Source organism: Pterocles gutturalis, unplaced genomic scaffold (assembly GCF_000699245.1).
Source record: "Pterocles gutturalis isolate BGI_N339 unplaced genomic scaffold, ASM69924v1 scaffold8871, whole genome shotgun sequence".
Lineage (NCBI taxonomy): Eukaryota > Metazoa > Chordata > Aves > Pterocliformes > Pteroclidae > Pterocles > Pterocles gutturalis.
Window position 1 is genome coordinate 38187 of NW_010097789.1, and position 18729 is coordinate 56915.

Sequence of the window (18729 nt, forward strand, 5' to 3'; positions counted from 1 at the left end):
AAGATGTTAAAATTGCTGACCAGTTGATGTTAGTTGCCATTCTGAGTTTCATCTCAGCAAAGAGAAGGAATTACATAAACACAGATATACGCATGTGGCACTTCTGCTTTGCTTCAGCAGTAGTTGCTGAAGTACTGGTGAGATGATCTTGATTAGTGATGCTCTATATATCAAGCATATATACATTATTGTTGTGTTTAAATGAACAGTATTTCCTGAACAAATGCAGTTAACTAATATATGAAAAATTGCATAATGATGTACGTATGATAAATCAGTTTTTTGATATTAAGACTATTTTCTATTACTTTTATTCATAGACATTTGTAAATATTTGTATTTCAAAGCTCGTCATTGGCAAATGACTGAAAAATTAAGTGTATTTGTTGTTGTTGTAAAAGGTCGTAGGAATCTAAGATTAATTATGGAATATTTGCCATATGGAAGTTTACGAGATTATCTGCAGAAACACAAGGAGAGACTGGATCACAAGAAGCTTTTGCTGTATGCATCTCAGATATGCAAGGTAGGAAATTTCAGACAATTGATACTTTTCAACAATTTTTTGTCTTTTTGGTCTCATCTAATTTCTCTCAAAACAACCATTATTGGTTGTTCTAATGTATGTTTTATAACACTGTTGCACTGCTAGCACCACATAACCCTAAAAAAAGTTGCAATATGTATTCATGTGCTCAAGAACTGGACAAACTTCTGAGTATCTCGATACAGGATGCCAAGACAGGCCTATCTGCTGACTGAGGCAGAATATACTCCATTTATTTTTTGTTTATTTTATAGTTTGCTTAGCTTATATTTTGTTCAGAAGAATTACAGCCTCTTTTCTCTCTAATGAGAACTGACATAAAATTTTGCGGTAGTTAATCTATTCACCTAGGCAAACTATTTGTGACATAACTGATTTTTCAGAACTTGGACATTCAGCTATAAAAACACTATAACAGCATGTATATGTTTGAGAAATTTGCTTTAAACTGTGAATACTATTAGCTTATTTAGCAGCAAGAGCAGAGATACATGATTTCTGTATGAAGAACTAGAGGCAATAGAAGTGCTCAAAGCTGTAATAAATTATTTGCAAGTCTCAATGGTTGGAACTGAACATCCTTCATAAAATACTGAAAGGAGGGGCAAACATCTGATCTTTATTGTGATATCTCGTTTACTGAGAAAGAGGGATTATGCCAACCCTAGTTTCATTCTGTTATTATTCTTTAGATACAAGAAACTACAGACACCTTAGGTTTTATTGCATGTTTGGTAGTTTGGGGAAAGAAAAAAAAAAAGCGGGGGTGTGGGGGTGGCAGGGAGAAGGGGGGGGGGAAATAGAAAGAGACACACACACTCCCTCTCAAGGCATGTACCAGAAATAGTTTTAAATTACTTTCACCAATACCTACAGCAAAGAGATGTAAGTGGTAGGTTACTTAAAGTTAATGAGTATTCTTTAGGTTATGTAGCCCACAGATATTCTTATGTCTGGTAGTTGTACCCTGCCACGTTCAGAGTAGACTGTCCTTCTGCAATATCTGTAGAAAAGGCCTGACAAGAGTCAGGCAGGAGAGTCTCTGCCAAAGCCCACATCTTCTCCAGGCATTCAAACTTTCACCTGGTGAACAGAAGTTAATAGTTCCCTGCTTGAAACTGAACAGAATTGGTAAAGCTTTTAGCTACTGAACCTGGGGCATGTACAAAGGATGCTGCATGCACCTTTACGAGCTGATCTCACCTATTCATGTGCTTCATTGAAGCAAGGCTAGGTGGGCAGTCTCCAGCAAAAACTCCTTGATGGGCAGACAATGTGCAATGAGGTTGGAAAACAGAAAATGTTCCCAAATCTGTTGCAAGTGCCAGGCTTTTTGCAGAGAGGAAGGATCGATCATGTAACTCACTCAAAGAGGTTTAAAAAGCCCTTTGAGCTGTGTCTTCAAAACAAGAAGTCATTCTGCAGTAACAGACATAAAAAATTCTCTCAGTAATATTTCTGCAACAGAATAACTGTTATTATCAGTGCTGGTAAGTCACTGAAAACAGTCTTCCTTCAAGCAAAGAGCTAGAAGAGTCTAGCTCTCAGCGTCACCTAGGAGGATGGTGACAGTAATCTTTCACAGAATAAAGATGCAACAGGGATGAACACACAAAGGCTGCAACCACTTACCTGTTTTATTCTGTGGCCATCTCAGCCTATGACCTGAAGGGTTGTAAGGTGCCTGCCCTGTTCACTGGCGTAAGAAGTTATGAAGCTTGCATAAATAAGTCTTCAGACCTTATCCAAAGCTTTATCCAAAGCCTGAAGGAACAACAGTGGCAACATATCTCAGGACTCTGGCCTCCAAGACACAAGTGTCTGATAGGAGGACTGGAAGGTGGATTTTGGCCTTTGCAGGCAGTGGAAGTATGTCAGGAAACTTTGTGAAAGTAAGTGTATTCAGAAGGTACGAAGAAAAAGATTCTCAGTGTTGAATATAAACATACACGTATATAAAAGAAGCACTGAAATATTACAGGTCTTCAGGATGGTGATAAAAAAAATCAAAACAGCAGATGAAATTATTGCTTCCTAAGTACCAAGCATGAACTAAGAGGAAGGGAGCTAGAATATGCCTTCTGCAGATACTTAAGTGTGAAAACAGCCTGCTTTCATGTGACAAAGCATGGGTGCACACAGGAGGAGAATGTGGGAAGCCCACATATAGGACTTGCTTTTAAAGAAGTATCTTTTCTTCACTTTTAAGGGAAACAAAGTCTAAGAATTTACAGTGTATGTGTCCTGCTTTGCACTGTTGTTGCTGTACAACCTGCAAAGCAAAAGTTATATCGATTGCTTTAAGATTTCAGTCTAGTCTGCAGCATTCTGTTACTTCAAAACTACTTAATTAAAAACATAGTGAGTACCTAATATTACAAAAATAGAATCTGAATGTTTTGCCTTCTTCTTTTAGCTGATCACATTTTCCCCTTTCCATTAGCTGTTTTTGCTTCTCTTGCACTATCTGCTCTTTCAGCATGCACATCTCTTCTTTCTGCTCTGCATTTCTGTGACTGTTGAGTCTTTTAATCAAAAATTTTTCTCCCTCTGCCTTTCTGCTCTTCTCTGAAATATATGAGAGAAATTAATGCGTTCCCATACCTGAGGGTTAAGATGAGTGTGTTTCCTTGCTTGCTGTGTTTTGGTTCCTTGCTGCTATACTGGGAAAGGGTTCCTGACTTAAAGGTGATATTTTTTATGCGTATCTCATACAGTGAAAAGCAACATTTTCAGAGATGGCATTTGCGAGTGGTGATGTTTATGTAGACAGAAATTAGTGCAGCTGTCATCTGGTGCAGCTTGCACCATTAGTACAACTTGTCTGGTGGCAAGCAATAGGACTCCATATTCAACTTTAAAGAATCCTGACAATAGAATGGCAAATAACAAAGTGAACTTCTCCATGCATATGATTTTGGGGATATTCTTTCTTCTGGCCCTGCATTTTGTTAATGCTGGCTGATAGGAGAAGAGGCTAAGAATGAATTTATTTTTCCATCTCTTAATGCTTAAAGTGCTTCAGGTGTCCTTGCTGGAGAGCCCAAGTTTAATGATAGAAACATTTGAAACCACATAATTAAACTCAACTCCATTGTTGAATAGTGTCACAGGATTACGATTTCCACTCAGAATTTGCATTCAGTTAAATATGTCTCTCAGAATAGGTATTTTCTAGGCTAACAGAAAAACTACTATCAACAGGCTGTTTATTTAGGACTGTTTTCAGTACAGTATGTAGTGGTAATAAGAAGTTATAGCATTTACATAGACTGGTTGTATCAGGAGCCCGGGAGTCTCACTTTGAAAAAGCTAGGTTTGGTATTTTTCAGGATAGCAGTGGGTAAGCAGGTGTCCTGGTTTTGGCTGGGATGGATGTAACTTTCTTCATAGTAGGTAGTGTGAGGCTAGGTTTTAGATTTGTGTGGAGGACAAGGCTGATAACTATACTGATGTTGCTGCCAGGACAGGGCATTTTCAAACAGCGATGCCACCTGGTGGTGCCAGGAGGTAACAGGAGTCTGAGAGGACTGAGTCAAATCTGAGGTTTCTCACTTAAAAAAAAATTTAAAAGAGAGAAAAAGATCTTTTGGCATTAGTAGTATAATGTTGATGTTCAAAACTTTTGAGTTTGATGATCCTCTTAGCATAACTTTTTCCTTTTCAGTTGTGTTGAAGGAGTGAGATGCTTTCTTATGAAATCCTGAAACCGCTAGCTTGCTTTGTGTTTCCTTTCATGTATGAGTGGGGTCTCTTGACATTGTGCAGTTTAAACTTCTGGCCACCATTTATTGCTGTGTAAGCAAGACCTTCCTTTTTAGTAATGCCACTGCACACCCTGGCTGCTTTCACATTTCATTGTTACCAAAAAGAATTACCTGCATTGGTATGAAGGGATTGGCAGGCGCAAAAATCAGCGTGGCTTCAAAGCAATGTTTTGTTACAGCAACCCATGGAAACAGAACAATAAGCAGACCTGTGTTGGTGAATAATGGTCCATACAGAAGAGAAACAAGACACAGAGGTGGGAAAACAGAGAATAGTTGTCCAATTCAAGGAATCATAAACTTTTGTTAAGCAATCAGTAAAGCAGATATACAAAGTGAAGGAAAAAGATTAAATGAAATGGCTAAATCAGATTGTCTTCTTATCTGCCCTGGACTGTGTAGCTTAGCCCAAATTTTGTTTTTCTTCTGTCTTTCACTGGCAAACTGTATTGGCCACAGAAGGGAGCTGTAACAGCTATCCAGCTACATAATCAAAAACACTTGGCTCTGACAGGTACTCAGTCCCTTCACTTAAGGGAAATCCCTGTACTTGGAAAAAGTGACTCCACAGAGAAGACAAATGTTCAAGCACACCAATTTTGGTAACAATCTGTGTTTAGTTCTAACTTTGAGGTTAATTAATCTCTTTAGGGTAAGTGCAGCTACTGAATGGTAAAAGTAACTCTCTTCCTATTTTATTTGTGAACTTTATGCCTAGGGCATGGAGTATCTGGGTACAAAAAGATATGTTCACCGGGATTTAGCAACAAGGAATATCTTAGTGGAGAATGAGAACAGAGTTAAAATTGGAGATTTTGGATTGACAAAAGTCTTGCCACAAGACAAAGAATACTACAAAGTAAAAGAACCTGGGGAAAGCCCTATATTTTGGTAAGTCATCTTTTGGTGTATGAAATCACAGCATTTTTTCAGTTTTTGCAGTTTCAGCCAATTGTTTTGCATATTGTGGAATTTTTCAGTGCAAACTCCAAGTAAGTTGCGCAGGATTGTGAAAGTCATGTGCATGATGTTTGACTTTGCGAACAACATGTAGGACTTTTCAATGTATCTTCTAAAAAAACAAAAATAAAACAAAAAAAAAGACCTGAATTTGACTGAAGTATTTTTTAAAATAGCATGCAACAGGAAAAACAGTCAAAATGAAAGATATCTGAAAAGGCCTGTTCTCCAGGACGCTTTAAAAGTTTTGGACCTCTTGGTTCCCTAAACAGTGGTCATTCATATCTTCTAGCTGAGATCTGTTGAATAAACCCTCTGTTGACCAAGTGGAGTTAAAGCCCACAGACTGTAGTTAGCAATGATAAAGTGCTGGTTGAATATTTGGATCTAAGTTACTCCAAAATACTTTAATGGTCCAACAAGCTGCCCTTAGCTTGGAAAGGAAAAGAACAGTCTGTGTAGCAGGAGACTGTGGGAGTCTGAAGGATTATGAAATGGAAATTGGTAGACTGTATTAGGAATGCAAAATCCCTGCTTCCATTTTGTCCTATAAAGACCTAGAAATACCTTAGAAAATATTCTGGCAGAGAAGTGTGATAAAAACCATTTTATGTCCTGATAGCAAAAGAAAATGCCATTCTGTACACATGATTTTAGTCTCTATTTTAGTCTGTGTTAGGCACTGTAAAAATGTCATATCTAAAGGGTAAATAATACAAAACGGCATCTTAGTAGATATTATTGGGAGTTGTAAAATTCAAGCCCAGAAGTACTTGGGACACAGTTCAAGGCTCACTGATGAAAGGATACTTACTGGCTATGATTGTCTTTCTTTCCAGGCTTTATCACATCGAAATTCTGTTAACTTGCACTACAGATAAGAAAAATATCCACAACTTTTTTGGGGGAAAACCCAAACTTGGATATAGTTATCACTAACTGTGTTTCTTTAAGGTGATTTTTGTTTTCAGTATCAATAAACTGTTATTAAATGAATAGTTATTAGTAAAATGGGAGGAAATGAGAATGTGCTAATGCCTATGAACAAAGAACATTTATTAATGAATATAAATCAGTCTTATTAGAAGAAATGTCTTCAAAACCAAAAAGACACATGTTACACAGAAAAATATTCCTTTTACCATGTGTTGCAGGTATGCTCCAGAGTCTCTGACAGAAAGCAAGTTTTCTGTAGCCTCAGATGTGTGGAGTTTTGGTGTGGTCTTATATGAACTCTTCACATACATTGACAAAAGCAAAAGCCCACCAGCTGTAAGTACATAGTTAGTGCTTCTCAAAGGTTTTTTTGTTTATTTAAATTTTCAAAAATGTATAGATTGTTCCTATAGCTAAAATAAGTTGATATTTACTGATGATTTTATGGAGATACCTTAGTGTTTATGAGGCAGCATCCAATCAGAAGCAGCAACATGCTAAAAAGTGTTAGTATCAAGCCATAAGAAGGAAAGGAGATCTGAAAATTTCCTGATAGTCTGTGCAGATCTTATCCATCCTGTAACTCCTAACTCTTTGAAAAAGATTGTAAAATCTCTCATTATAGATAGTTCTTTCTCGTCCTTTGTGGAGCGTAATCCCAGAGGCAACTGTTCCATTGCAACATGACATGTATTTTTAATGCTATTCCAAATCTAATGCTGAGCCAAACAAATATGTAAACATTAAGTTGATTTAAATAAGGTAATTTAAAGTTATTTTGTTATGTTACCAGGACCCAAGTTAGTAAGTTATTGAAGTTCAAGAAAGGGAGTGGCTTTTTGCAGGCTGTTGACAGGCACCTTAAAAGGCAAATTTACAGTGGACAGAGGGAAGTACTACTTGTACACTGAATAACTTCTCCAATTAGAAATGAGATTCACAATCTTACTTCTGCTTAGTAGTCCTCTGCAAGCATAACAGAGGAGAACTGATTCTTTCATGTTTAGTGGAGCTGCCCTCACCGTTGGCCAGTGTCTCAGTCCTGGCAAATGTAGCTTTGAAAGCTGAAGAATGATGATAGGCTAAAAAGCACTTGAAATATCTCTGCATGTCAGTGGACCTCTTAGTTTAGTCATTGTATTGAATTACTATCAAGGAAGACCTGTCAAGGCAGGGACAGCTCTTCCTGCATAATAACATAAACATTGCAAACACCTGGAGTTCTTCAGAAGGATTATGAAATGGAAACTGGTAAAGTCAGTCATGGGCTCAGGTGGAATATACTTTGAATAAATCAACTCTACATATACATTCACCACTTCATCAGGTTGGTTATCCTACTGGTATGTCTCAAGAAAAATTAATTTTACCAGTTTGCCAAAGCTATCTGTTTAACTGTCATAGTCTTTATAAGTGTACATTGTTTCCCCAGCTTTGGCCGTTTACACATTCTACCAACAGTTGTTTCACACTTTCATGTCAAGGTTCATTAAAGAAATTTACATAGCATTGGATGAAAAATAATTCCTTTGTTGTGCTTAGAAATTATTTTCGGTTAATAGTACTTCCTCATTTACTTCTAATAGCTGGCAGTCTGAGTGAGATTTTAATCTGCTTTTTGGGCAATGTTGATTTTTTGTATAGGAAGATTTATCTCAGCTATTTTTGCTGGCTTTAATTGTGCTACTGTTTCTGGCATGTAGTTACAGATAAATACTGTTAATTTTATTTTTTTTTTTATATACATCAGTATGGTATTATCTGTTTTCTGTTTGACTGGGGTTTTTCAAAGCATCAAGATGTTGTTTTAATGTCCCAGGAAGCTATTTAGAATTAGCTGTGAGGTTTATGCTTTTAAAACTAGTTAGTCATCAGATAATGATCAACATTTTAAAGAGGATTTTTCACTTATTGCTTTGAATTGCGCATGTATCATCTTATTTTTATGCACACACACAAAAATTTAATTATTCATATAATTACATATATTGTAATTTATAATTTTATCATCTTTATATCCTCTTCTACTTACTATTACTTATTCTTCTTATAAAGAATTTTCACATGGTAAGAATCTTGCAGCATCCTTTTACTCCTTTAAAAATTGTTAATGACAGTCAGCCTTCTCTTTCAGGAATTCATGCGCATGATTGGCAATGATAAACAAGGGCAGATGATTGTATTTCATTTGATAGAGCTTTTGAAGAATAATGGACGACTACCGAGACCAGATGGATGCCCTGATGAGGTGAAGTATTATATGAATGTTACTATAGTCTGAAAGGTGCTCAGTCAGGTTGAATACCTGGTAAATATAAACCTTGTGTTTTGTTCTGCTTGGAGTACTCAAGTATTTAAGCAAGCGGAAAGGCTGTGCTGTTACTTTATCAGTTGCATGATGAGTACAATCACGTTCCTGATTCTTTACGTTGCAATCCCTCAGGAGCCTAGAATGTAGTCTTTCTAAATTTATGGAGTTGGGACTATTTATGACTGACTGCTGTACTGGAGCACTCAAGCTTCTCTTTCAAAAATATAAATTTATTAAGGCAATGAGATTAGTATGTAGAACTTGTTCCATGGAAGTCCCACATAAAAATTCTTCTTCAAAGCTGTGAACTGTGGATTCTTTTGAAGTCTGTAACATTTAGCAGAAGTATCTTAAGATCTGCATAATGTTTTTCACATTTAATTCCAAGATTTAAAGGACTCCTTATCTTAATTATTTTCCTTCTTTTACTCTTCCCTCCTCAAGCATAGGAGTGCCCATGTTTTTCAGGTATATTATTTACTATCAAGCATTTTCAGCCAAGAGTTACTGCACACAGTAGGCACAGTTAAGTATATGAATCAGATTTTGTATGTTCAGGGCCTTCAGCTTTCTATTCATGTTCTTCATAGATGCTGAAGTGTACATGTATGTAAAGCTATCCTCAGAGCAGACAAATTAATTGCGTTCTTTTGTTTTTGCTAATATTCCAGCTGTTTTTAAAAATACTTTCATACTGCTTGTAAGTCTTGCAATTCTCTGTTCTTCAGAGCACAGTGCACTTCAGCTTGTGTCAAACTGGTAGGGCTGGGTAGGTGAATCAGTAGAGAAAGAATGTAAGCTAAATAGTGTTGTGGTTTTAAGGCCAGCCGGCAACTAAGCACCATGCAGCCTCTTGCTCTTTCCTCCCCTCCAGTGGGATGGGGAAGAGAATTGGAAGAACAATGGTAAAAACCTTGAGTTTTTTGAGGCAAGGACAGGGAGGGGTCATTCATCACTTATGGCCACAGGCAAGAAACAGACTCGACTTGGGGAAGACACAAAAACAATTTAATTTGTTAACCATCAAAACCAGAATAAGATAATGAGAAAGAGAGCTACATCTTAAAAAGGCACCTCTCCCCCACCCCTCCCTTCTTCCCAGGCCCAGAAGCTTTGTTCCCAATTTTTCCACTAACTGCTCTGGTGTGGGTCCCTTCCACGGAGTCACAGCCTCCTTTGGGCTCAGCCACCTCTTCCAGCATGGGGTCCTCCACAGGCTACAGGGTGGGATCTGCTCCACCATTAAATCACCATGAGCTGTGGGCAAGATCTGCTCTCCATGGGCTGCGTGGGGACAGCATGCATCACATGGTCTTCTCCATGGGCTGCAGGGGAACTTCTGCTCCAGCACCTTCTCCCTCTCCTTTCTCTTCACTGACCTTCATGTCTGTGTAGTTGTCTCTCTTTCATCCCGCTCCTCTTTCCACCTCAGGTTCTTTCTCTGGCTCCTGAGAAACTCCCAGCTCTTGAGCAGGGACTGTGCTGGATCATGGCTCTGAGGCAGCTGGACGGGCTGCATCCAAGGCTGGGCAGGTGGCAGGCATCTGGATGGACCAGCCAGGCCAGCCCCTGCCCAGGGCTGCACCCCGACTCATGTGCTGTGCCCCCTCTTAAACCTGTCATTCGCAGAGGTGCTGGTTGGCTTGGCCTTGGCCAGAGGCGGGTCTGATTTGGAGCTGGGGAAACTTCCAGCAGCTTCTCGTAAGAGCCATGTCTGTAGCCTCTCCCCCACTACCAAAAAAACCACCACACAAAACCACAACAAATTATTATGCTTTTTAACATGTGTAACTTTCATGGGAGATTGATTGCTACATTCCTTTAAAATCAAGCACACTTGGCAGCAAGTTGAGGGATAATGCATTCAAAACTGGAGACAGTGGAGAGAATAGAGTCAAGTTGTCTAGCAGAGAAGAGAAAGAATGGTTCAGATAGGGCAGGGAAGCCACAGGAGAAGAAATAGTCTATAAGAATCAAAAGAGAAATCTCTGAAGTAACCTTTCTTCGGTTATATGTATGAGTACAGCAATTGTTGAATTCCAAAGGTTTGGCTTTTTGTAGATAACCTGAATGTCATATGTATAAGATAATACATAATCTGTTTTGCAGTAGTTTGGATACAGTTTCATTAAAGGTTTCAATGTCTGACATTTCTTCAGATATCAAACCAAGATGGAAATGTCTCTCTTGTCAGAAACTGTGCTCTTCCCATTTTGATCCTGAAAGGCCAGTTATCACAGATATTAAATCTTCCAGATGTCTGTAGCTTACAAGCTGCTTGAGACGTGGGTCTAAAGCAGCTTGGTCAATGCAGGAGTTTCAGATTTGCTGAAAAATAAGGAACTGATGCTACTTTTTTTCCTGGGAGCTGTGCAGATTGTTCTTAAGCAACATGTAAAAAAATGTTGGAAGTGTGAGAAGTTGGTAATAATGATCTGGGTTAAATTAGTGAGAAGAGTGCAGGTGAAGAGCTTGTCAAGAAAAAAAATCATTTAAATCTACCTCTACTACAAGTGGGTTCAGTTTGCAGAGTAACTTTTCTGGCTTATTTCTGATTATATATGAAGAATAATTAAGAACTTAATATACAAATGTAGAGAAGTGTAAGCTAACATTGCAGGGGAAACTTGATTTAGAATTGCTATCTTTGTAAGCCTGATTTTTGCTCAGACCTGTAAAGCATTCATAATTTTAAACATATTTGAGCTTTCCAAAAAATAAGAGCAAGCTAGAAGATAGAAACTTAGCAAAATAATGTCTCTTAAAAGTTTTAAACTAGGTGAGAGAATTTCCACACTGACTTGGAAAAAAAGTCTTTTTAATAAGTGTTTTTGCAGAGCTAGCTGTCCTCACTTCTTGCTGTTATTGGGATTAAGTAGATAAACTGATTAGAATTTAGGCATGCTCTTGTGCCACTGTTGCTTGGAAGCACAAAGTTTAGTTGGATATGCTTTGGACCAGTTCAAGGTAACTGTTAACTATTTGTAGCATCTGTTTACCTACTACAGTTTTTCTTTGTTTCTTTTCCAGATTTATGCTATCATGAAAGAATGCTGGAACAATAATGTTACCCAGCGCCCCACCTTTAAGGATCTTGCTCAGCGAGTGGATCATATAAGGGATAACATGTGTGGGTGAGAACACTGTCCCTCCTTCAGAGGATGTGTTGGAATGCAGAACAAAACATATTTGGTCTGCTGTATATAATTGACATTATGTACACATGTGCATTTTAACTTTGCTGGAAGTAAAATCTGTGTGGCAAATATCCTATCTCAATCTGCATACTGAGGAATCCTGCTGGTTTTCTTTATCAGGATGTATTTGTTACTATGAGAATGTATTGAAATTCTCAATAGGGAGAGAAATTATTTTTCTAAATAAAATAATCTAATATATGGTCAATCTACAACACCATTATTTGCCTTACTTGGCAATGCAAAAAAGATGTGACTTTAAAAGTGGTGAGATTAAGACATGAAAAGACAGTGTATTTCCTTGTTGAAATGGAGATGCACAGAAAAGACTTCTAGAAGTCTTTTTCACACTGAGTATGTAGTGACTTGGCACCCTGTTTTGTGTGTTGCACAAGGGCTTGTGTTTGTTAATACAGTTTTATAATTTTTTCATTGTTGGTGCAGAAATGGCTTATCTGTATGACAAAATAGAAGAGGTTCTGTAACCCAGAAACTTTTAATGTGCCTGTCTGAATCAGTTATCAGCCAGCCATATATGCAAAGAGATACAATAGGCTGTGTGATGTATTATAAGTATTTTGAGGGAAAGGGAGCAAATTGTTTTTAATTTGGAGAGCCAGAAAACCTACACATCCATGTGAAAATTTTGATTTAAAATGAAAAACCAAACATGTTACCCAGTTTTTCTTACTCTTATTTTCCTCTGTTGAGTAAGTATTAGACTCCCTTTATATAATTGAAGATAGAGTGATAACAAGTAGAAATGAAGCCGTTTTACACAAGGCAGTGTCTTCAGTTTGTTTCTGAATATGAAAAAGCTAAACATACTGCTTTTAAATGCTGCTCTTTTATTCTTTCAGTCTTTGTAATTTTCATGCAGTCATAAGTGTTTCTATAAATTGGGAACTTTTAAAATTAAAAATCTAGAAAATGCCCTCCATTTCACAGTTCCTTACTTTACTATTGAGATGATCATCTTACACCTTCCTTCCAGTACACAAAAAAAAAATGCTTATGGCCCAGTATCTGATCCGGCCAGTCACAACCACATCAAGGCTATTTGGTAAGGGAGTGGCCTGTATTACCTTGTATTTGTTTCTGTGGTAATACCCAACATAAGACTATTCGGAAGGAGGAATTAAAAGTGCAATTGCTCCACACTCAGCAGGAGGCAAGGACGTGACCCCAGTTACTGAGAACTGGAAGATCAAAGCTACCTGAGCAGATTACTTATGCTGCATAATTTGTCTTTTGAAATAAGTCTAACAAAAATTTATGGATTAAACAACTCTTTCATTTTGCCTCCGGGCATAAAACTTGGGGATAATCTCATATGTCAATACAGTAAAGTTGCAAGTTTTGTTTATTTTTAGTTAGAATAATGTTTTGTTTGTGTGTTTTACTTATTCGTAAGCATTATGGTTTGCAAACAATTGCTTGTTCTTGGACTTTTGCTGAGAGAAGTTCAATTAAGGGGATATACAACTTAGCAAACTGACCTGACATCCAGATTTGTATTTAAAATGAAGTGTTCATTTTTAAAATTTGTGGCAGTGAGTCAGTGAAACAGAGGGGTTACTTTCCCTGTGGGGCCCCCTTAGGATTTGTGGTTAACTACATCTGTTTTATCAGAAGTTTAAGTACCTCAACTGTAAAAAATAATAACTAAAAAAATCAAAAATCCTTACTTAATGTAACACAGTGCCAGTATAGCAATGTTTTTTACCACTATGATGTTTCTCTCCCGTGATCACTTATACAAAAGTCAGATTTTATAGTACGGGAGATTGCTAAATAGGTAGGACAGCATCAGCCCTCTTTGTGACCATGCATTTAATAATATTTCTGTTGGTTTTCTTGCCACCAAGCACTTACGCAGATAATTTCTGAAACTAATTTCACAATCAGTTTTTAAGCTGCAAAAAAATTAAGTGCTTTCTTCAGCTTAACATGTTTTCTCCGTTTCTATACATTGCTTTGAAGATGTAAAATTTTGTGCAAAAAAAAGTCTTTGCATTTGTAGTCTCAGTTGTGTGTATGTGTTTTTTGTAACAAAAGAAGATAAAGCTTTAAAGCATTGCAACAGCATTTTAGCTGGATAACATATGCAGGAATTATGTAAAATTTGCAGTGTATGACACTCAATAGCTAACTGGTTTCCAATATACAGTAGACTAAACATAATATATGTAAAAATCTCAGGGAAGTTTGTGTAATGCAATGAAGAAATCTTCCAGTCTGATATTTTTTCAAGTGAATAAAAAGTCTTTTTCCTGTTCTATTACAGTATGACTGCTTACATAGTCTATTTGATTGCGTAAATACAGTGTTGAACTCAAGGATAATTTGTAAGTGTCTTGTGGAATTTCTTTTTTACTTTGATACTTTATGAATTTTAGAGAAAGCCGTATCTTTACACTGCAGTATAATTTTGTGCTGTTTGTCAGGAACATGAAGGCTTTTGTAACAAGTCCGTTTGTGCAAAGGGCTTGATCATCGGGATGAGTATTCTTAGCTGGTGAATAGGACCAAGTAGTGTTTAGGATTCTTGGGGGATGTGTGGTCACCTGCAGCATCAATGTTTAGGTCCTGGAGCAGACCAAATGGTTTTCTCAAAAAGCTCTTGAGGATGTAGGTGCAGTGATTTTGCTGAATTTGCTACTGCCACTTGTAGTAAACTTTAAAGAAAAAACCAAACAATCCAAACAAAAAACAAAACTCACTGCATTTTGAAAGCTCTCTGATCTTCAGTAGCATTGTATAATGCCATATTTTTATATAGCCTTTGTATTAACAGGCTCAGTTCTTTGTTTTAGAAACTTCCTTCAGTTGGCAGTGCATTTGTCATACTTTTAGTGTAATCATTATGCTACCCAAAATGCTGTGATTTTTTTTTTTTGGTAGAAAAGTGCTGGCTTATGCATACATGACTGCTGCTACAATGTAATTAAAATATTAACTACTGCAGACTGCTTTGCACTTATATTTGAAGTGAAAGAATTTTCCTGTAAATGCACAATATATCTTATAGAATCTCTGCAAACAATTATTGTCTAGTATAATATTGGTTTATGTTCTATCAGTATAAATATGTTAAGCTTCAAAATTAGTTTTTAAATATATTTCACAAACTTGCAACAGTCATGTAATAAGCCAGAGGACGAATGAATTTTCAGGAGAAGAAACCCATATTCTTGTCAAGTCCTAGTATTGATTAAAAGCTTCTATAGTTGAGATAATTGTTACTAAAAATACAGATGGACATAACTAACTGTAAAAGGTTATGTAAAAAATATTTTTTTCCAGAAACTAAGTTTTTAGTTGTTGCGTTTAGTTGAGATGTTGACCACCTGCCTTGAAATGTATGGGGAAAGATGTTACTGTATCAAGAAATGTAACTCGTGTAAAGAAAGCAAGCTTTTCAGGAATGTATGATCACAAACACCTGGAGGATAAAGTTCTGAGGACAAAAATAGAAGCGTAGAAGAACAAGACTGATAGAAAAAGGCTGATGTTCAACACTGAAGAAGCTTTCTAAAATGCATGATGATTTACGAAAAATTGATGTCTAATGAAAATGCCATCCCATGACAAATATGTGCTAATATATTTCTAAACTATGTGTTGTCTGCCTTAAATCTGAACTACTCCCAGAGACCTAACCTGAGTGAAAAATACTAGAATTACTATATCAAAAGAAGCTGCTTAAGGTTGTGCCATGCCAGACAGCAATTTTGAAAAGGTGTTTGGCTAAGAAGCTTTTTCTGGATTTTTCTTTTTAAATAATAAAGAGGTTTACAATACTTTATATTAAAGTAGAAAAAGTCCCTTTAGGGAGGGGTGGGAAAAAAAGAAGACACTTGATACTTATGGTTAGACTGCAAGCATTTGAACACATGGTTTATTGAAGAGAACATGAAGGGGATATTTTTTAGAAAAATGTATCGATACCTGAGACTTAACTGTGCATTTCTTTTGAGTTTGGATAGTGAAAATAAAATAACTACATACAATGAATGGCACATGCCTGCCAAGATTTTCTTTTCTATAATAACTAAAATAGGTACTGGTGTTTAAATCACTACTGAGAGGCTGGGTCTTTTCAAAGGGGCAGAATACAGCGCGTGCAACTGTGACCTTCCCGGAATAGCCATATGTAGTGTTTATCTTTTAGAAGGAACTTACGTGTACCAAAGTCAAGGTGGTATATTGGGTGCTCCCTAACAATAAGACTGGGGGGGGGGTTTAGTTGTTTTTTTGTTTGCTTGTTTGTTTAAGTTTTCATTAAGTTAATTATTTTGGGATGAAGAAGCACTTCCCTTTACTCTCAGTATTAACAGAAAAGCAAGTCTGTAAGACAGGGACTGCTAACAGATTGCCTGTTATCAGACTTCAGTTCTCTGGAATTTCTAACACAAACTGTAATGAACATAGGTGTAGTGTTCCTGCTGTTCCTCCCAACACCTACTGACATAACTGGGGATCTTTAATTGTTCTAGAGGACAAATTTCTGGGAAAATGAAAAAGTCTGAAGAAGAAAATACTGTAGGATATGTAATAATGTAATGAAAAATGTTGTCCCCATGTCATAAAGTAGGGGACAATATAGCCTTAAATTCATTTTCATGTTATGCAATAGAATGTTATGTACTGTTTGTACTTCGTGATAAACCTTCTTAGTGTTTTTAATGAATTCTGAAATTCAGGCTTAGAAACCTGACAAACTGCAGTCTGACTAAGTGAAACATTCTTTGTGGATAGTAATAAGGAAAGAAATAAGAATGTCCATCATTTGCAAAGATTACCCCAAAATATTGTGTCATAATTTCAGGAAGGCATTTAAAAGAAAAAACAAATAGAAACTAATTGTGTTACTTGTATAAAGCAACCAAGGCATCAGATACTAGTTCAGGTATTTGTCTGTTATAGAGTACAGACACAGCTGATTCTGCCATAGAAATGCAGAAAAATGAATAGGTATCACCCTAATGCAAATCACCAGGAGCAAGTGCAGAAGCATTAAATATTAAGGTTATAGCTAAGTAATACTACTAAAAGCAGAAGAACAAGGTAAATTTTAAAATGCTTCAAGTTTTATGTCACTAATTATTTTGAGCAATGCAGAAACATCCAGGAGTGGACAGGATGCAAGAACTTTTAGCTAAATTAACACTGCAGCACAGCAAGTATTGAGTTCTGATGAACTGTATTGTATTTGATTTGGTTTTGTTTTTCAGGGCATGGGGAAGAATAACACACTAAACTGAGGCATTACTGTAATGAGGCGTTACTGTAATAGCTAATTTTTTGTGTATCTGTTTTTCTGTGTATTCAGTTGAATTTTCCATATGGACCTGTGCCACAACTTGTGTAAAAACAACTGCACATCATTTATGTTTCCTCAATTTCCCTTTTGTGTTATAAAGATGTGAAACTTTTAGTAAACTTACAAAAAAAGAATCTCATGTCCATGTAAGCTTACTAAAAAAAAGTCAAATAGTGGTCTCTGCAACAAAGTAAGGTCACTACTGAAAGTCTGTGTGGTAATGGAGCTGTTATTTTAGGATCCAGTTTTGACATTTGCATTCTGACAGTCTTACCTGAAACATTATTTATTTTAAAATTATTTTTAATGATTGAGCAACCTACCTCTTCTCTGAATTATATTATTTCTGTAGAGGAAGATTTTTCTCAAGTGGAATTCTTCAGCCAATGCAACTTTATTCCATTTTCAATTTAGTCTGAGACCCTACGAAGAAAAGCTGAGCACCCTAACAGGTTTGAAACTGCGTATGGTAATATGTGCTATTCTGGAGTTAAAACAGGTGATGGTTTTGGTTGGAGAAGGTAAGTGCACATGCACATTGAGTTGACATTTATTTTCCAGAGTTTCTAATCTGAAATGTATTAAGGGGCTGTGTAGCACATGAGTAACAAGCTTGGTGCTACAAGGGCAAGGATGGATTCTGTTTGTGTTAATGCCTGTGTTTGCACAAAAGGGAGCTGCTGTCAGAAAGCCATACAACCCGTTTGTGACTGCACTGCACATCTAACTTGTGTGAAGCATGTGATGTACTACACAGTATTAAGTCTAGAAAATAGGAATTTGAAGGCAAACAGCAACACAGAAAGCAAAAATTCTCATATTAAAGCCAAGCAAGATTAGACTGAAAGGTAAAACCCCATGCATGCAATTCACAGAGCTGGACACTGCTGATGCGAACAGGTCAAAAGAAACAGGACCGGAGAAACTAAATCTGGAAAATGTTGCACTAAGCAGTAAGATCTGAAAGACATCACCCAGTCATAAAACCAGGTCACTGTTCTTACCTCCTGCTTCCTAGAGGATCTGTAAAACTGTAGTCACGGGCAAGAAACCGACACGACTTGGGAAGAACAAGAAAACAATTGAATTTATTAACTATTTACAACAAGAAGCAGGATACTGAGAGAGAGAAAACACATCTTACAAGAAAGGCACTTCTCCCCCACCCCTCCCTTCTTCCCAAAGCCCAAAGGCTTTGTTCTGTGCCTTCCCCCCCGCCCAGTGGCACTCCTTCCTCCTCACAGACTTTCCCAGCTGCCACATGGAGTCCCTTTCTCACGGGAGAGTCCTTTTTGCAGAACTTCTCCGGCGTGAGTCCTTTTCCAAACGGGGCTACAGTCCCCTGACAACTGCCTGGCTCTGGCGTGGGCTCCTAGTTCCAACATGGGGTCCTCCACAGCTGCATCTTCTCATGGGCGAGTCTGCACCACGCTGCAGCGGAAATGATGGAAACGGTCTCTCTCCTTCACTGACTGGAGTGCCGTGTGGTCCTTTCATCTCAAAATCTTGCTTCTCTCTCCGCTGCAGGTCTTCATCGGCTCCCGGGAAAACGGACTCTCAGGCGAGCCATGGCGGGGGCTTGGGGTACGGAAACCAAGCAGGCAGCTGGACAGCTGGACCGGCCTGCCTGAGCTGTGCCCTGCCCGGGGCTGCGCCAGCCCATTGTTCTGTGCCCCCTCTTCAAT

At 37.5% G+C, this 18729-nt stretch overlaps 1 protein-coding gene across 1 annotated transcript in view; it reads left to right on the forward strand.

Moving 5' to 3' along the window:
• Nucleotides 1-11774, forward strand: part of JAK2 (Janus kinase 2) — a 48752-nt gene extending 36978 nt beyond the window's left edge. The window contains exons 19-23 of the mRNA XM_010086503.1: nt 402-526; nt 5033-5205; nt 6429-6546; nt 8345-8458; nt 11552-11774. Of these exons, the coding sequence (XP_010084805.1) occupies nt 402-526; nt 5033-5205; nt 6429-6546; nt 8345-8458; nt 11552-11659 (638 nt within the window). The 3' untranslated portion in view covers nt 11660-11774. The remainder of the gene's footprint in view (nt 1-401; nt 527-5032; nt 5206-6428; nt 6547-8344; nt 8459-11551) is intronic.
• The last annotated feature ends 6955 nt before the right edge of the window (nt 11775-18729 follow it).